The following is a 19,008-nucleotide window of genomic DNA, read 5'->3' as shown; positions in this document are numbered from 1 at the left end:
AATTATATATTTCTTTATTTACTTGTTTGTTACTGTCTTCCATACTAGAATGTAAGCTCATGAGGTCAGGGACCTGTGAGTCTTCTTTACTTCTCTATCCTCCATGCTTAAAAAGCAGTGTATACATAGCAGCCCCACAATAAATATTTGTTGAGTGAATTCAGGAAATTCGTTCTCTTACCCTACAAGTTGCTTTTCCATTTCTATTCATGGCACTACTTTTATCCTAGTCAAATTACCAAACTTGGGAGTATTTTTGACTCAACACTTTCCCTCATTTCTACATTTGATCATTGCCTAGACTTTTCTATTCTTCCATGAGCCCATCCCCTTGCCTTCTATTCCCACAGACAGTGCCTTAGACAATTGTCTTGTCATCTCATCCTGGGACTATTGCAATCACTTCCCTCAGTATTTCTGCCTCCAGTCTATCCTGCCCATCACACCAGCCTAACTGTCACTGCCCTCAACAAATCACGACCTCCTATTACCCCATCCCGCCCCACAAAACACAGGAACACACACACACATACACACACTCACACACACACATGCACACAACACCCTCCCAACTTCCTGAGTTCAAACCCCATCAGAATAAAATCTCTACTATTCCTCTATGAAAATTCTTTCCTCCAGTTCATCTGGTCTCTCTGTTCCCTGATCTTGCCTTACCTTTTCCTGACATTGTGTACACTGTTCCTCTTACCGGAAATACCCTCCACACATTACTCTGGTTACGTCCCCTTCCCATTCTCCATATCCCAACCCAAGTCCTCCTTTCTTTATAAAACTCCCATTAACCACTAAACACCTTGGTGATGTCTCCCACCTCTGGCCTCTTGTCTCCAGCACCCACTTAAATGATTAGTGGTTTTAATCATTTAAGTCTTTAAAATTATCTAGTGCTTTTTACACACACACACACACACACACACACACACACACACACAAAAGCATGTGTGCAGACATGCATACACACACATTCATTTACCTCTGCTGGGCATCCTACCCACCTCCAAATACTACCAAATTGAAAAAAAGTGTTAGCATTTACTCTCTACCCATGTAAAATTATAGAACATTGGTTCTATAACTGGTTCAATTTCTTAAGTTTTAGGATGAACAAACTGAGTCCTAAAGAGGCTAGGAGACATTAAACAGCACTTTTTCAGTTCCAGTAATCTGACTATTGTCTCTTGTTTTAGAATGAACTTCAGCTCCAGAATAATACACTTACCATGAAGTTCTTTTTTCCCAGACAGAATTTGATAGAATATATGGTAGTTCCTCTCTCCAGGCTGCTGGAAAAAACAACCCGGGATTTTTCAAGCAAATCTGCATGATGAGACATGAGTAAAGATTCAAACGTAGGTGTAGAAGAAAAGTAATTAGACAGTGCTATGGCTACTTACAGATGTCGATGTCTGCAGATGACAGCTTGCCTCTGGCACAAAAGTGCATCCCGATGAACTTGCCCTGGGTGGACACAGAACACAGTCTCCTATTGAAACATTCCAAGCAGTTGCAATGGCTTCATTACACACATCACTCCCAAAGTGACTACTTGCCCCAAAGTTAAAAAAAGGCAACACAGGTCTGTGATGGCACCAGTTAATGTCGAGAGGCAGCTGGAGTGTCATCAGGACGAGCAGTGGTCCTGGAGTCTAGACTCAGACCTGCTCATTGCTGGCTGTGTCTTCTTTTTTTCTTCTTTTTTTTTTTTATTGAAGTGCAGTTGATTTAAAATGTACTAGTTTCAGGTATACAGCAAAGTGATTCAGTTTATACATACATATATATGTATGTGTGTGTGTGTATATATATATATATATATATATTCTTTTTCAGATTATTTTCCATTATAGCTCACTACAAGACTCTGAGTGTAGTTCCCTGTGCTATACAGTAGGTCCCCATTCATTATCTATTTTATATATAGTTATGCATACATATTAACCCCAATCTCCTAATTTATCCCCGCCTCCTTGGCTGTTCATTCTTGCATGCATTATAGCATCTCTCTGGGCCTCAGTGTTCTTATCCAAAAGTGAGAAAAATAATATCTGCTTGGCGTATTCTTCCATGTATTAAACAGACATTCGTTGAGCATCTGCTATGATCCAGAAAACCTGCTAGGCACAGGAGATACCACATTAGAAAAGTAGGTGTGTTCATGGCTCTTCTAGATTCTAGGTGTAAGCAGCTAATGTAACAGCTCTAATGTAGGAACATTTGGTGTGTTTTGAAATCAAAAGAAAAGGCAGTTGTGCAGGAGTGTAGCAAGTAAGAGAAAAGGGGGCAGAAAATGAAGTCTGAGGCAGGCCTGTCAATGAAAAGCCATAAGATAGGATCTAGTGGGGCAGAGAGTCTGCCCAGAAGTGACAGAGCCCAGGTACATCAAGACGCAGCTAAGGAGGCAGTCCAGGGGGCTAGAGCCCGCAGGATGAGGACGTTGGTACAGAGGGGAAGGCAGACTGGTAGACGTATACCCATGCAAGGAAGGAATCAGACCAGGACTGCAGCCAGGCAAGAGAAGGACAGTGGCCAATACAAGTGATTAAGCCATTAAGTTAAAAAATGCAGGCTACTGGGAGTCACACACACAAACATACGCATGTATATATATACACATATACATACATATATGTGTACCTCTATGCATATGTACATTTACATATAAATATGTGTACTGTCAACTGAAAAAAATGCACAACATGAAAGTAGAGAATTATGTTTATTCAGTGGACTTTCTGAGGACTTAAGCCCAGAAGACAGCCTCTCAGGTAGCTCTGAGGGACTGCTCCGCAGAGGTAAGGGAGGTCCCTGGATATATAGGAGTTTTTGCAACAGAAACCAGGTGGTCGAAACATCAAAAGATTACTGCTAATTAAAGAAAATCAGACATCTCAAGTTAATGAATTTAGTGCTTTTCTATGTATGAGAAGATGCAAGAGTTTGGCTCATTGAAATTGTTCCTTTGATATGCACCTTAACTACCTAGGGCCAATATCTTGCTTTTCTCCAACCTGAATCCCCTCAGGGTGCACAGTGGTCGGGTAGGGAGCGACTACAGTGGCTGATGGTTTGATGGCTGCAACATCCTTTTTTACTGATATGGCAGGTGACATTCTTCATGCATAGTATACAACAGAGTATTAATCGAAAGAATTTAATCTGCATTTCTTGATTTTTTGAACCCCCTCTTCTCTTTCCTTCTCCCTTCTTTCCTTCCTTCTTTCTATTCATCCATTTTGTTTACTGTGCTTTTCTACTTCTTTCTTTCCTTCTATCCTTCCAATTTTTTTCTTGTTCTTGGTCTTTTTCAGTTGCTTTCTTTCCTTATTTACGTTTCTTTCTACTTACTGTTCTTTTCTTTTACTCTCTTCCCTTTCCTTTATCTTCCATTTTTCCCTCCCTCTCTTCCATCCTTCCTTTTGCTCTCTCGGTTTTTTTTTTTTTTTTTCAGCTTTCTTTCTTTCATATTTAAGTGGAAAATCCCTCCAAATTCTAACAAATCCCAAATCTAGCAGTTGTTTTATTGCCCAGTATTAGTACCTGCTATGCAGCCGGACATCGCAAGCAGATGTAAGTGTAGTCAGGGCAGCTCTAAGGCTTTGGAGGGAAACCAGCCAAATCAGCAGGAGGCTGTTATTTAATTATGCCTAGAGCCTCAAACAGGAAGCCTTCTGCAAATTTCCTTGTAAATTATATAGTGGCTCCCTGCCACTCATTCTTGGCATAAAACGGATTGGTGAAGCTTGAGTTTGAAATCCAAATCCTTCTTCTATCATGGGACTGCTAGTTATCAAAAGCTACTTTAAAAAGTGCTTTCTCCCTGTGCCCCCCCCAAAAATCCTCAATGAAAAACATGCAGGGGCAGGGGGGCCATAGGCAAGAGTAGAAACAATAATTGTAGTAAGTGAATTTGGAAGCGCTTGCTAAAATGACTTATTACAAGGAGTATAGGAAATTATGAAGGAGAAAGTATTTACAGATCTGTAAAAATGTACTAAAATATAAAACATTATTAGAATTTGCTGAATGAGCTTCCCTACTGGGAGTATAAAGGAATTTGACACTATTAAGATAAATATTTTCTTCCTGAAACTAACCAAACAGCAGAAGCTTCTCAAGTACATATTTCTATGTATTTAATTGTCTTAATGATGAAGCTGGCAGACTTCCTTGAGGAAGCTAACAATATTATGAACATTAATCTATAACCTTCTTTTTTTTTTTTTTTTTTGTGGTACGCGGGCCTCTCACTGTTGTGGCCTCTCCCATTGTGGAGCACAGGCTCCGGACGCGCAGGCCCAGCGGCCATGGCTCACAGGCCCAGCCGCTCCGCGGCACGTGGGATCCTCTCAGACTGGGGCACGAACCCGTGTCCCCTGCATCAGCAGGCGGACTCCCAACCACTGCGCCACCAGGGAAGCCCCAATAACCTCCTTTGATGTTCTAAAAATTTTTTTGGATCTGTGTGCTCAGGCATGAATTTTACCATTTGCTAAAAACTAAAGACTCTGATATATTGCTCAATCATGTTACTTACAAAGCGAGAGGAGTTGTCATTTCTCAGGGTTTTGGCATTTCCAAATGCTTCCAAGACAGGATTCACTCGTTTGATTTGATTTTGTAGAGTCCCCTGGGATACAGGTAAGAGAAATAAAGCTGATGAAACTTTTCCCGGAATTCTGTAATATGGCAAGCCCTCCATACCCAGGTCAAACCTCATTCTTGTTTTGGTAACCAGTAGCCAAAAACTACTTCCAACTTTGGTGATGAAAGGTTATTTTGGAACGGGAACTCAAAAATAGATAGATGAAAGATTGACAATATATGATGCCCCATGACTATATGTGGGAGTTAATTTATTTGCAATGCTTCTCTTTTGGTTGGCATTGGCCTGAGTAGGAAAAGAAAACTGATATTTTACCAAAGTAAACAACAACAACAAATACCATGGCCTATTTCCAAACTTCATTCCATATATCCCCCCTCATTGCTAATCTGCCTCTCTTCCCATTCAATCCTTACACCTGGAAATTTATCCAAAAATAATACAGCAGATGCAGCATTATTAAATTACATTTTTGCTTGCTGTTATTCCTAAGTAACCTAGAGGTTCACACCAAGCAGTGACTTGAAATGGTATTATTGGTCTTGAATTTGAATCATATTGGTTCAGGTTGATGGGCCAAAGCAGGTCACCTACACTGAGCGAGTTCTAATGACCACTTAGCACCTAAACTGCAACATAGCTTTGTTTTTTTCCAGTCAGCCTCAAAGATACATTTTATGGGGGGCATTTTATAGTATGTGGTATTTAAGAATTTATAGATTTACAAATACTATATTCCTTCTACGTATTATGGGTTTACTGTCCTTTAAATAAATAAAAGGGCTATATAAGCAAAATTTTTCACAGAACTTTTATGTATTATGTATTGTGTTATGTATAATCATAGGGCTCAATGGTTAGACCAAACAAACAAATGCACACAAAACAACCTAAAATGTACACACAAATGAAGTAATATCTGGTGAATAATAGAATTCAATGATACCTAGAGAAATCAATCAAATTCAGGAATGTGGTGGTTGGAAAAGAAACTTTCTATGGTGTGGAAATTGGACTAGATTGCTATTTTGATATACTTCTTATCTTGCAAATACAGCAGGAGACATCTAGGATCATACTGAAAAAGCAAAGCAGTAATGTCAGACATAGATGAGAGGCTCCAACAGCTCAGTAACTCATTGATTTTGAGTTTTGCTCAGCATTATCTAATCTTATTTTGCATACCAACTCTCATGGTCTAGGTATCCTCAGATTATTACCATCAACCTGTTAATGGAGCTAAACAAAGTAAGCTAAAGCAAAAATTACCAAGGATAAAAATAATTAGAGAAAGAGAGAAGGTAAAGTTTTCAGAACCTAGAATGTGATTGAAGTTGAGGGTACATCCATTGGGCATTTGGGATTTGGTCCAGAAGTTAGTGGTAAAGGAAGCAGAGTTCTTTCTATTGGTACATATTTGAGGGATTCTGACATCTCACAGTAGCTAAAGAAATACCACAAAGAAGATATTCAATATTGAGAAATATCAAAAGTGGCCATTCAAGGCATTGGTAACCCTAGTTTTGGGGGAAGGTGGTTTGGATCTTAAGTAGCTAATTCTCAGAGGGTCCAAGCAACAAAGACCAGGCCAGTAAATGCCCCTTGAAGCAGATCTGAAACAAATTATGTAATTTAATGTTTTCGGGTTATTGGTTCAGAGTACTTGATGACCCTCCCAAGAGGCAAAGGAAAAATGGGGGAAAAGAATTTTCTATAATTTTTTAATTGTTCTATGGTGCGGTTTCCTCCTTTCTCCCCATAAGTGATCGGGGCAGAGCCTCCATGATTAGCAGATAGGGCCATCCACCTTTTCTGCCAAGATGTATAAACACTTACTGGCTTTTCTCTGGATTCACCCGTGGTTGCTATGGTGGCAAAGTACTGGATAATATGTTTGGTGTTCACAGTCTTTCCAGCACCAGATTCTCCTCTATGATTGGAAATTCAATGACACAGTTAACTGGTTCAGATTATAAATACAATGAAAGATAAATAATTTTAAACATATAAACTAAGGCAAGAGGGAAAGTTTTATAGAAAAGTGGAACTTAAGAGGGAACTTGAAGGAGATGCAAACATTTAGTTGGTTGGGAGAAGGAAAAGGACATCTCAGGCTGGAAAAACATGAGCAAAAATCTGGAGTAGGGAAAGATCAAAGACTTTATAAAAATAAGAAGCCTGTTCCTCATGGTCCTGTTAACAAAAAGTTGAAGAGTATCTTTGCTAATTAGAGATAGGTCTCCTCACCACCAACTGTTCAAGAGATTGTCACATATGAAGGCTACCATCACATGGCCAGGTCCCTCGGAAGAGAACCTACCAAACATTCTACCAGGAAGTTGAGCTTTAGACTTCCCTTTTACCTTTGATAATCAGCTAACTTTGTAATGTGGAGAGAACACAACAGTGAATTTATAGCCTCTCACCCAAAGCATCATAGTATCAAGGCCTGCCTTTATCTGCCTGCAACTCCAGAAAATAGTCTATCCCCTCTGCAAAGGGCTGAACTTTAACCACTCTTCTAGCTCTAAGATTCGGAGACCTATTATTTTTCTGGGGATGGCTGAAGCTAATGGACAGCCTAACACATGAGGTGGCATAATCACTGCATAGGAAGAGCAAGAACTTGAGCATTTGACTGTTTCTCGAGTCCCAGCCTCTCCCCTCAACCACCATGCTGACAGTTCACCTGGCCAGCCAATGCTCTGCCCATCAAAATTAACATACAATATGGTATCAGTGAAATCCTTTCCATCCTTCTTCTTCACTCCCTTTTCTTGTCCCTCTAAGCCTCACCATCTTTTAGTTCCCACTACTTAATGTACCTTGGCCTGCCCCATTCTGGCTGCTCACAACAGCATGTTATCTGTTCTGTGGTCATACCCACTGGACTTTCAGTCTTTCTGCCCAGTTAGCCAGACCAGAGAACTTTGAAAATGATCATTTGGACAGGGAGCTCTCTCCATCAAGAAAATGATTAAGCCCAGCATGTGCACTGCAGGTTCCAAAGGATCTTCTAAAATGGGAGGCAGCCTAGCTGGCACCATATTTGGCTAATCACTGACTAAAGTGTTATGACACTTTCCTATCTTACTCTTGCCTAGAATGTATTCGGTATCTAAAGAACAACAATTCAAAGGCAGTGAATTTATGTTTCCTATCCAGTGAAATGTAGGTGTCTGTTTCGATTGAAACACTCACTGCTGGCCAAAAAGAAAAAGCAAGGCAAACACTTAACGTGAAGAGTACAGACTGATTCTTTCGATCTACAAAAGAAAGGAAAATGTCAGATCATTCTTCTACCAGAGCTGCCATGTACTGGCATGAACTTATTCAAAATTTCCTTGGTTACAGTTTGAAGTCAGACACAAGGAGAAGGATTTGCTCTGTATACAGTTAGAAAAAATACCGTTTCAATGGTACAAAGTAAAATAGATTTTCTCTTGACTCTATGTAGGCCAGTCATAAGATCATACGAATTCTATCACTCTCTCCTTGATCCAAATACAAATGGTAAATGACAAATGGTTGACATATCACTATTTTAAGCCTTTTATTAAGACTGGTGTAATAATAGCTACAGAATAACCTCTTTGTGCCAGACATTCTAGCAGGTACTTTTTGTAATAAAAGCTGACATCTACAGGGGGCTCACTCTGGGCCAGACACTGGGCTGAGCACTTTCAAGGCATTATGTCACTTAATTTGATATGCGAGCTAATCGTCCCCATAACCCTAGGAGGTAGGCCCTATTTTGCTCACGTTTTATCCAGAAGAAAACGGAGGCTTCAAGTGATTAGGCAACTATAAAGGCCATGCTCCGCTCACAATGCCTACCTGCCTCTTAGTGACACGGAGAAAAAGTAGATCAGATATTTTTACCCTTCATTTTGTAGGGCAGCCACTTACTGTGAAGCATATCCTGAAAGGCATTATTGGCCACAGCGAAGATGTGAGGGGGAGCCTCTGATCGCCTCTTCCCTTTGTAGATGGCTGCCACTGCTCTGTGTTACTGGAAGCCACTTTTGAGGCTCACACAGGAGAGACCCGAATATATCTGACAGAAGATCAGAAAAGATTTCCGAAAACAAGTTAGGAATACTTCCAGGTTTGTCAGCTCTTTCAATGTCAGGTAACATTTGCTCGAATGAATATTTACTTATAAAGGAACTAAAAGAAAGAGAGCTTTTGGGTTCTTGCACAGCAGGGACTTCTAATAGGAAGAGACAGAACCATATTAGACTAACAAGGGGGCCTGGGATTACCTCTCCCCTGGGAGATTTGTCAACCACTAACTTGTCTCACACACACACACACACACACAACTTTTGAAGACAAGGAGGACTCTGACAGAAGGCTTGTTGATTTTGGTAACCAGCTCTCAGGCATTTGAGGCCCAAAGGGAATCTGTGCCTCTGCAAGATTAGGAACCTGATGCTTAAGGCACTGGGGTAATAGCTCATGTGGGTCACTCAAACCGTGGTGGCTGGACTGTGGCTCCCCAAAAGATATGTACACGTCTTAATCTCTAGAACCTGTGAACGGGATCTTATTTGGAAAAAGGATCTTTGCACGTGTAATTAAGGTAAGAACCTCAGGATGATATCTGGATGGGGCTTAAATCCAACAGCTAATCACCGTATAAGAGACACACAGAGGAGTCGGTGATGTGGAGATGGAGGCAAAGACTGGAGTGATGCGGCCACAGGGAATATGCCAAAAGCCACTGGAAACCGGCACAGGTAAGGAATGATTCTCCCCTAGAGGCTCTAGAGGGAGTGTGACTGCTGAGTTTATTTGATCTTGGACTCCGGCCTCTAGAACTGTGACAGAATAAGTTTCTATTGTTTTAAGCCACCGTGTTTCCGGTAATTTTGTTACAGCATCTTAGGGAAACAAAGACAGTCACACCGTAAAACAGAGTGCCCAGGAGCAAGCTGGCTGCATGGCAAGGCTGCTATAGCAATGGGTCCCAAATGCCATCAACTTTGACTAATCTGCTCAGTGCAGCTCCTGCTGAATAGATTGAGTGAACTAAAGAAGCTGAGCAACCAATCATCACCAATTTAATGATGATGAAAAAAATTATTCCATTTATTGAGCACTAACTAGGTAACAGGCACTGAACTACATGCTTTACATTCTTTTATTTATCCTCCAAGCTACCATGGAGAGACAGACATTATTATCCCACTTTACAGATAAGGTGACTTCAAGAAGAAAACTACTAGTAAGAAACAGAGGTGGCATTTGGACACGGGTCTATCATGCTCCAAGCCTCATGCCTTTACTTTAGGATGAAAACCTGTGGGAAGGGATATGAATACTGACCAAATAAAACTGGGGAAATGCTAAGATAATGTCCTTTCCTAGTGGGCATTTCTCAAGGATTATTCTCATATGAGTATGCTTAAATTCAATATCTTTTTCACCCAAAAGAGGGCTGGGACATCGCCAATGTGATGCCAGCATTCTGTTTCAGGAGTGAAGCATATACGCGTACATAGATCATCCAATGATTATAGCGCCTCTTCAGGGCATGCAGCACAGATGTTTCATTGAGGTGAGTCAGCATTGCCATGTCTTTAATCATTTCAAACTCTGGGGGATTCATCTGCTGGATTTCGCCCTCCTTGACACTCAGACTCTGCAGAGAGGAGGAAAATGTAAGATATATTCCCCTATTTCTTCTATGCTCATTCATTTTTGCCATGCATTGGGAAGAATTTTCAAGGAGTTAAGAAAAAGATGCCTCATTAGAGGATGGAGCCAGAGGAGGTTAAACCAACCTGTTTTTCCCAAGAAACAGGTGTTCCTCCAACTCATGTTCTCTCCTTGCCCGAAGATAAAGTTTTTTAAAAGTGTTTTTGTTGAATTAAAATTTTCTAAATTGCAGTGCCCTGATCCTGTGGCTCCTCAGACTGAGATTGCCCCTGAGAGAACACACATTATATTGCTCATGATCTAGCCCCTCTCTAGATGTCTCAACATATCCTAGAGGTTTAGAAGAAGGAATTTAGAGTGAATGATCAAGGAGGCAGACTCATCCTTCCAGACTTGGCTTAAGACCTATTCTCTTCCTCAAGCCTTCCCCAACTCCCCCAGCTCATTATTTTTCCCTCCTTAAGTCTTTTACCATATACATAACCTGTACTATCTTGAGAGTATTAACTCTTGTGTATGTTTTAATAAGTGGCTGTGTTAAACTATTTCCCAGCTAGATTATAAGCATCTTATGAAGTAGTCTAGATGTTTTCTTCTTCTAAAGTTATTAAAGCCCTTATCACAATGCTAAGGACATAGTAGGTACTCAATAAGTATTGATATCTTAATTAATATGGATGCATTGCTACTACCAAATAGTTGCTTAGAGTTACTCTCAAAAGTTTCCTAACCTCATTTCCTATAGCCCTTTTCCTTGATTAATGCATATTGGTATCAGCTTATTGCTCCATTTAATCCCAGTTGGTAATAACTGCTTCTTCTGAGTCTCCCACACTCTCAGTATTCCTGATCTCATTCCTATCCATGGTCTTCTTTGACATTGTTCAAACAGTAATCCCTTTTCTTTTGAGTCCCTTTCAGTTTCCATATTTCATGGACTCCTTCTCTCCCATAGAACATAATCAGGTTTCTTACACCAAAAACCTCCCCTCAGCTCTGATTCTATTTTTCTCTCCTTTCGTTACCAACTTTAAGTATTACTCTCCACCCACTGGCTTTATTGCCTTTGTTAATGTTACAAAGACCAAAGGTGATTGGAAGTGTAGTCACTTCTAACATCAGGAGGAGGAAGCCTGGAGCCAGGGAGATGCAGAGTGGGGCTGGGGGGAATGGGACCTCCATTAGATGGTGAAAGGTCAAGCTGAACACAGCCACCCACCTTTAGACTCCTCTTTCTATATCATTAACTTGTTGCTTTCATGTTCTTCTTCCTATGATTTCTTTCATAGTTGTAATCACATTATATTCACAAATCATCATAAATACTGTTAAAAAGACAGCACTTTTAAAAAATGTGCTCAGAAGAACAAACTTCTCATCTGGAGGCCTAATAAAATTGAACTGGACACAATCAAGAAAGTGAAAAGACAACACACAGACTGGGAGAAAATCATTGAATCCCTTAGTTTCCTTATTTAAGACATTCTGAATTTTTCCCTTGCCTAAATATGTATATTCCTATTGATAAGGACCAAGTTTTGTCCTTAATTCCATTAATTAGTTATATAAAATCTACCTAACTTGTGATTTTTTAAATGTACAGACACCATCAGGAAGGCATATTAAGACACCATAAGTGGTAGTTTTTCAGTGGCCTCCAGAATTTTACAATTCAGATGGCAATGCTTTAGATCATAAATTGTCTAAATACAAAGATAAGGGCATGAAAAAGACAAACTTTCTGATAATGATCGTACCTGTTTGTTATAGGATGTGGCTTGTTATGGAGTCGGGAAGGGCAGAATTGGAAGGAGATTGGTGAATTGCATATGGGCAGGAAATCATCTGTAAAATCTATAATGAAGTGTTCATCCAAGTCAGGGCAGAAATAGGGCCCAATTCTCTGCCATGGAGCTGGCAGGCACCTGAGGTCAGTGATGCAGGCAAAGGTTCTGAGAGTAGGCTGTCTGTACAATATTGCCCTGTTGCTCTGAATACCTTGGTGACAGGGAGAAGGGGTTGGGGACTGTTACAGCCTCACTACACATTCTCTCTATGACCCCTCACAGTCTAACTTATGCCCCAACACTTGACCTAAGCTTCTCTTTCAAAGGTCATAGGTGACCTCCTAATTCTGAAGTTCAAGGCTCTCTCCAAGCCCTAAATCTCTTTCTCTAGCGTTTGACATTACAGACCATTCTCCCATTTCTTGGTTCCTCTGACACTGTTCTATTTTTATTCAGATTATCCCACTCTTTCCTGATCCTACAAACATAGCTTGCTTCACAGTTCCTAAGGTCATTATTTACTCCAAGAGCCACCTTTAAAAAAGAACTTGAGGGCTTCCCTGGTGGCGCAGTGGTTGAGAGTCCACCTGCCGATGCAGGGGACACCGGTTCGTGCCCCGGTCCGGGAAGATCCCACGTGCTGCGGAGCAACTAAGCCCATGAGCCACGGCCGCTGAGCCTGCGCGTCCGGAGCCTGTGCTCCACAACGGGAGAGGCCACAACAGTGAGAGGCCCACGTACCGCAAAAAAAAAAAAAAAAAAGAACTTGAAATACGATAGAAGAAGTGGAAAAACTTGTGCATTCTAGAGTCAATGAGCTTTACCACCGGCAGCCGGTTTACTGATTCTTCAATGTTCGTCATTACATCTTCGATAGTTAAGTGGAGGAGCTTCTTAAAGATTAATGAGTTTTCTAAAGTGTATCAGTGGCATCTCCTACCCCAGGTTTTTAACAAAACAATTAGAGAAAGGACACACCTAATTATTAAATTAAATAGAGAACTTAGTCACCAATGGGCTGAAATAAAGATTTCTTTACCTTTCCATCTGTTGTCTCAACAATTATTCTGCCATCATCTCCACCCCCTCTAATCTCAGCCTCAACATAAGTGTTCTTCCCATCATGAATCCAGCATTTCTTCTTCCCTACAGAGGGGAAAAAAATGGATATTTAACTACAGTCCCTGTAGGAAATGTACGTTGGACACTTTCATACTGATGGACATGGTCTCATTTCTGCTAAGTCTGCTTGTTGACCTGGTGTCACCAATATAGGAAGTTACAAAGTTAGATAAAATCATGAACGCTCACCCTGAAGGTAAACCTACATAAGGACTGTTTAGGAGCAAGAAGCGTTTCAGCAAGTGGAGATTGGGAACATTTTGCTAAAACCTTACCCACCTCTCCCAATCCCCACACTTACCTCCCACTCACAGCCCCAGGTGCTTGGTGGTTTGCCTGGGGCTCTTAGCCTTCCCAACTCCCTCCAAAATACTTCCCTCAGAAAGGTCTGGTTACAACTAAGTGAAAATTTAGGTTCGTGGCCATGTCTGTCCGTCAGGATTTCTTTAGACCTTATTTTTAATTTTGGAATGAAAGCCTGCTAAGAGAATTATACGGTAGACTTGGAGGGGGGAGAATTGAGGAGAGAGAATATGGATGATTGCTGTCATACAGCATAAATGATTCATATTATTTTTCCCCATATATTGTTTTTCTCTCCCCCTGCCTCAACCCCATGTCTCACGCCTTAGCAAAGCAGCCCTCTACAAAGCGATCAACCAATAAGAGGCTTTGGGTGACACAAGCCAGAATTCTTATGAACGTCTGAGGCAGCTTCTCTTGGCCTCGCTCGGTGCTTCTCAACTCCTCTCCCACCTGAGGCAGATCACTAGGGAAGATGAATAAGAAAGAGTCTCTTAAAGGAAAGTGAGTCTTACCAGAAGCTCACAGAAATCCCTGTTCACAGCTCCTCAGGTAGATAGGGGGAAGGGGGCAAGGAGAGCATTTGGCTGGAAGAGGGAAAATCTGAGCCTAGGGCTGTGGGATGCACAGGGGAGACCCTACTGCAGCCACAGCACTGGCTGGTAGTGCCAACTCCATCCCCCCTCCCCAAAACACATGAATCACAAAAGCTAGCGAGCCTCACTGCTGCAGGATGGGCAGCCTCGCCAGACGCTCTCCCCAGAGGTGGACGATAGGACTTGAGGACAGAGTGTGGAAAAAGGATGTGAAGCTGGGCGGCACGCACCCCTCTTCCATCACACTTGTCTCTGAAAAGAATTTCATTGCTCACTACTTTCCTGCCATCACCACCTACACTGTGCTCTCTTTCCCTTTCCCTGGTTACAACCAATTCACCACTCAAACTGCTGGGCAAGAGGATTTTTGTATTCCTATCTGATTGATTTTGCATTTGCTTCTACTTGTTGTTTGCGTTTTAAATACTGGTTTTAATTGTATTAATCATTTTGGGTTTTTTTGCAAAAGCTAATTTGGCTTTGTGTTATGTCTATGAAAATAAGCTTGTTTTTGAAAAGCACCCATTTGCATACATTGTGTTGCTTTTAAACCAAGTGTTATTACTTGAAAGAAACATGGGTACCACCTGGCACAGACTTCCCTTTTGTCATTTTTATTTTTTTTAGAAAAAGAACCTGGGAAGAGAGATTAACAGAGTTGTCCACAGTCACATAGCTAATTAGTGACAGTCATTAGAATAATGACACTAGAAATTAGATCATTTACCTCCTAAATCAGAGCTTTTCCACTAAAGCATTCTTCCTCTATATTATATGCTGAGCTTTTTTCCCTCCAGTTTTTCTCTCAGAAATTATGTTCATCACCTTCCTCATGATTAACTCTTTCTTTTATCACCTCTGGAAACAGTGGGAGAGAAGAATTTTTGGAAGCACTTACCTACTGGAGACCGAGTCCCAGAGAAGGATGGTTCTGAAGATGAAGTAAATAAACTCAGTCAACTTTTCATTCCTTGAATTCTCATGAATAACTGCAAGGATGGAAACATAGACAGCAATGGCTTTGATTCAGGCCACCTGGATTTTAGGCCTGGCTTTGCTAGTAACAAGATGTAAGGCAATGGCCTCAACTCTTTGGGCCTTAGTTTTCTCATCTGTAAGCTCAGGAGGTTTGTCTCTATGATTTCATAGTTTTAGATGATTAAATATATTTTCCAACATAAAGGTAACACGTGTTTATTGCAAAAAAGCTTTACAAGTAGAGAAATGTGTAAAGAAAAACATTTTAAAATAATCACCCATAATGGAACAACTCAGAGATAACCACTGTTATCTATCTGAAGCATTTTTTTCAAGTCTTTTTTCTATGATATTAATCAAAATTGAAGTAATACTGTATTCAGTTTTGTAGTTATTTTAACTAGATGGTTTACTTGTTCTATAAAAATCATTTACATTTGCCTTGAAATGGTGTTTTGTTTTTATTTCTGAAAGCACACTTCCTCCCTGACACCCAGCAATTCTAGTTTTCTAGGTAGCATAGTAATGCCTTGTGTTTATTTTTCACATTTATTGTCTTCTTTGATACTCATGAAGGAAGGTAGGCAGAGAAAGCATATGTTCCCATTTGAAAGATAAGGAAACTGAGGTTCAGTAAGGTAAAGTGATTTGCTCTAATTAGCCAGAAAGCATCAAGAACAGGGAATTTGAACCCAAAACTACTTGCTAAATACTCTTATCACACAGCTTCCATTTGGCCTGAGTTCAAAAAAGCAGACTCCATTGTCTACTAGCCCAGGGGGATGAAAAACTTCTGCTGACTCTCCTCTTTGTACTGTCAGTGCATTTCTATGAGGAAGGATTGTTTGACCAAAAAAAAAAAATTAGAAATTATGTGGATTGTTATATTTTAAGGAATTATTATTTTAAGGAAATATTTAAGGAATTATTGTTATATTTTAAGGAATTATTTACAGTGCTGTTTCTACTAAATGTATCATCCAATTATCTCGAATGCTTTGGCATTTTGATTTTCTCCCTGGTACCACTAGGATCTTGTCCCTCATTATCTAACTACTTGCGATAAGCTTCTGCATGACCAGTTCTGACCTCAGGGATAGTTCTGTTATTGTATTTGATTTGATGGATTATAATTAGCTACTCTAAAATCCAATCACAGTAATGACATCCAATGACTGGAAACTGGGAACTGATCCAGGACTGGTCTATGATGGAAATAGAACGTGCTACCTAACTGGCTTGAATTATAAGTGGTCATATTAAAGCCTAATGTTGACTAATTCAGAGTACTAGAACAACTCTCAGTCGGGGTTTATGCTGTGCTGTTGAATACTTTTTGGAATTGAGATATATAGGTGGCTTGATGCTGGATCACACTGTGAATCTGACTCTAAGTCTCCAATTAACCAAAATTCAGAAGATGGCCATGCAGCCCAGACATGTATAGAAAGAGGGGGGAAATGTAACATTTATTTAGAGATTTTAATGTCGTACTCAGCCTTTATCTTATGGGTAAATCCTCATTAACCTTTGTCCTTGCCTATAACTGCCAAGAAATTATTCAGCAGGGTGAGCAAGTCTCCCAATTATCTTCTGTTTAGTGTTGGCTGAGTGACCCTCCTGACCTAGAAGACAGCCAGAGGGCAAAGTTCCAGCATCAGCAAATCCTGAAGAGGGCCCAGGACAATTTCTGTTTCTCCCACCTTCCTGGAGCCTTTTCCTTCATTCTTCCTACCAGTGCACCAACCCCCCTGCAGTCTCAGCCCCCTCGCTGTCCTCTGCTATTTACCCACATGAAGAGGCTTCTGAGAAAGACTTTATCTGGGGCCATACCTGGGTGTTCCTTGAAGAGAAAACCTGTTGTAGGGCCAAGTAAGCAGGGCTTGGGCCTGGGTTGCCTCCCAGGCCTCCTGCTCTTCCTTGCAAACTTCCATCTTTTTTTTTGTGGTACGCGGGCCTCTGACTGCTGTGGCCTCTCCCGTTGCGGAGCACAGGCTCCGGACGCGCAGGCTCAGCGGCCATGGCTCACGGGCCCAGCCGCTCCCCGGCATGTGGGATCCTCCCGGACTGGGGCACGAACCCGTGTCCCCTGCATCGGCAGGCGGACTCCCAACCACTGTGCCACCAGGGAAGCCCACAAACTTCCATCTTTACCCTCCACACCCTGAGCTCCTCAACTGCTCAGTGGTTCATGGAGACAGATTGCACCCCAAGCAAATAAGTTAGGCTCCAGAACTGATGGCTTCTCTCCACTGATCAGATAGTTGCCACCTGGAAGCTGTAAAATAAAGTGAAGCCAGCAGGCGCCACAAATCTTGCCATCGAAGGCCGTGGCCTGGAGCAGAAGCAGCTCAGCCTTCCTTCTTCTGAGATAGGCCGCGGCCTCGCCAATCTCTGAGAGGTCCATCCTCCTTAAAGTGATACACCACATCAGGCTGAGGCCTAAACGGTGAGCTGAAAGGATTCACTCTGCAGAAGACACATGTAGGAAGGAACCAGGGGAAAGGAGACATCAGGCCCTGAAGTGAGAAACTATTCACCACAGATGGACCAACGAGGGTTAAGTCTTCTTTTTCACTACCTCTCTGCCGTGTCTCAAGTGTATGACAAAACTGTACACAAGGACTCTTACTCCAGCAGGATCAGCTTATCCACTAGTCACAGAAGGCCCAGTGCCTAGAGTCCATGATGCTTTTAAGGGCCCACAAAACTATTTTAATTTCATTTAAAAGCAGAAGAAAAATATGAATATAATCTTAATGATATATAATAATGAAACCAGCCTGGATTCTATTAATCAGTCTTTATACCAATACAGTTGTAAAATGCAATTTTTAATACTTTTTGTGAAGGAAGGGGCCCAGAAAGACAAAAGTGCCTACAGCCCATGAAAGTCATAATGCAACCTGAAAGCACAGAGCTCTGACCTTGGTGGGTGGTGGAATGGGGCAGACTGAGAAATGTCGAGCTGTGGACACCAGGGCCCTTGTAGGAGGGGAGGAAGGGCTTGCAGGTATCTAGGTGCATCCAGGTGGATGGAACATCGTAGGCAGATCATGGCGGCAAAGAGGGGAATGTTCAGCATTAGAAAGTAAAGAAATAAAAAGGTGAGTACTGCAGCAGAGATGAGTGTCTAGAGCAGATGGTATATGAAACTGCTGGCAGACGGATCTTTAGGAAGCTGTCCTGGGGCAGCACATGCTGAAGGAGGGAAGCAGGCTGTGTGGTGAACGAAGTGAGTGGGTGTAAGGAGTTCATCAGCTCAAGCAAGGCAAGTTCCAGTCTTGGAGGGACTGAGTTGCTGGGCAAATTATCAGGGCTAAATTCATCGAGCATTCAGTCTATACCAAACACTTTACTTACTTTATCTTTAATCTGCACACTTTACATTTGAAAATGAGAAGAAGAAATGAAATCTGGGCTATCACGATCCCAAATGAGAGGCCATTCTCTCTCCGATTAGACAGAAAAGGTCTTAGGCTTTTTCCTCTCCACTCAAGCTTGCACAGCAAGTCTTCTTAGCCCCATTTTATAGATGAGAAGGTAGAGAAGGACTTTCCAAGGTGGCTTAGGTCTGGGACCTCATGACTGAACAGTGCCATGGTCTACCCTGTCTGGAATGAACTGCAATCACTTTCTATTTCATACGTGGGTGAAAATTAACAAGCCTAATCATGTATTTTACTGCACTTAATCTATACTTTGTTTCGTGGTGACTTGGGTGCATCCATGACAGCACCTCTGGGATCTAAGGAGTGCGGTTTAAAGCAAAGACTGATGGTCCAGGACAAGAGTTAATTTTATCTCTGCCAGAAAATAAGCACGTGACTTGTAGGAAATCACTTAATCTCTCTAGGTTCAGTTTCCCTCCCTACACAATGCAAGTCCCTATAATCTATAGGGACATTTTTCAAGATAGAGAGAAGAAAATTAC

General features: G+C 41.4%; 1 protein-coding gene across 1 annotated transcript in view; it reads right to left on the bottom strand.

Annotated features, from left to right (window-relative positions):
• The window catches only part of MYH15 (myosin heavy chain 15), a gene marked incomplete at both ends in the record, with an annotated part of 182,920 nt that extends 165,439 nt beyond the window's left edge, over nt 1-17,481 (bottom strand). Inside the window, 12 exon segments of the mRNA XM_079705269.1 lie at nt 1,241-1,310; nt 1,313-1,338; nt 1,416-1,479; nt 4,556-4,648; nt 6,461-6,554; nt 7,863-7,890; nt 8,534-8,625; nt 8,627-8,657; nt 8,660-8,681; nt 10,128-10,271; nt 13,115-13,221; nt 17,385-17,481. Coding sequence (XP_079561395.1) covers nt 1,241-1,310; nt 1,313-1,338; nt 1,416-1,479; nt 4,556-4,648; nt 6,461-6,554; nt 7,863-7,890; nt 8,534-8,625; nt 8,627-8,657; nt 8,660-8,681; nt 10,128-10,271; nt 13,115-13,221; nt 17,385-17,481 — 868 coding nt within the window.
• Nucleotides 17,482-19,008: the final 1,527 nt, after the last annotated feature.

Source organism: Hyperoodon ampullatus (genome assembly GCF_949752795.1).
Source record: "Hyperoodon ampullatus genome assembly, chromosome: 5".
NCBI classification, from domain to species: Eukaryota; Metazoa; Chordata; class Mammalia; order Artiodactyla; family Ziphiidae; genus Hyperoodon; species Hyperoodon ampullatus.
This window is presented reverse-complemented; position numbering and strand designations above follow the sequence as displayed.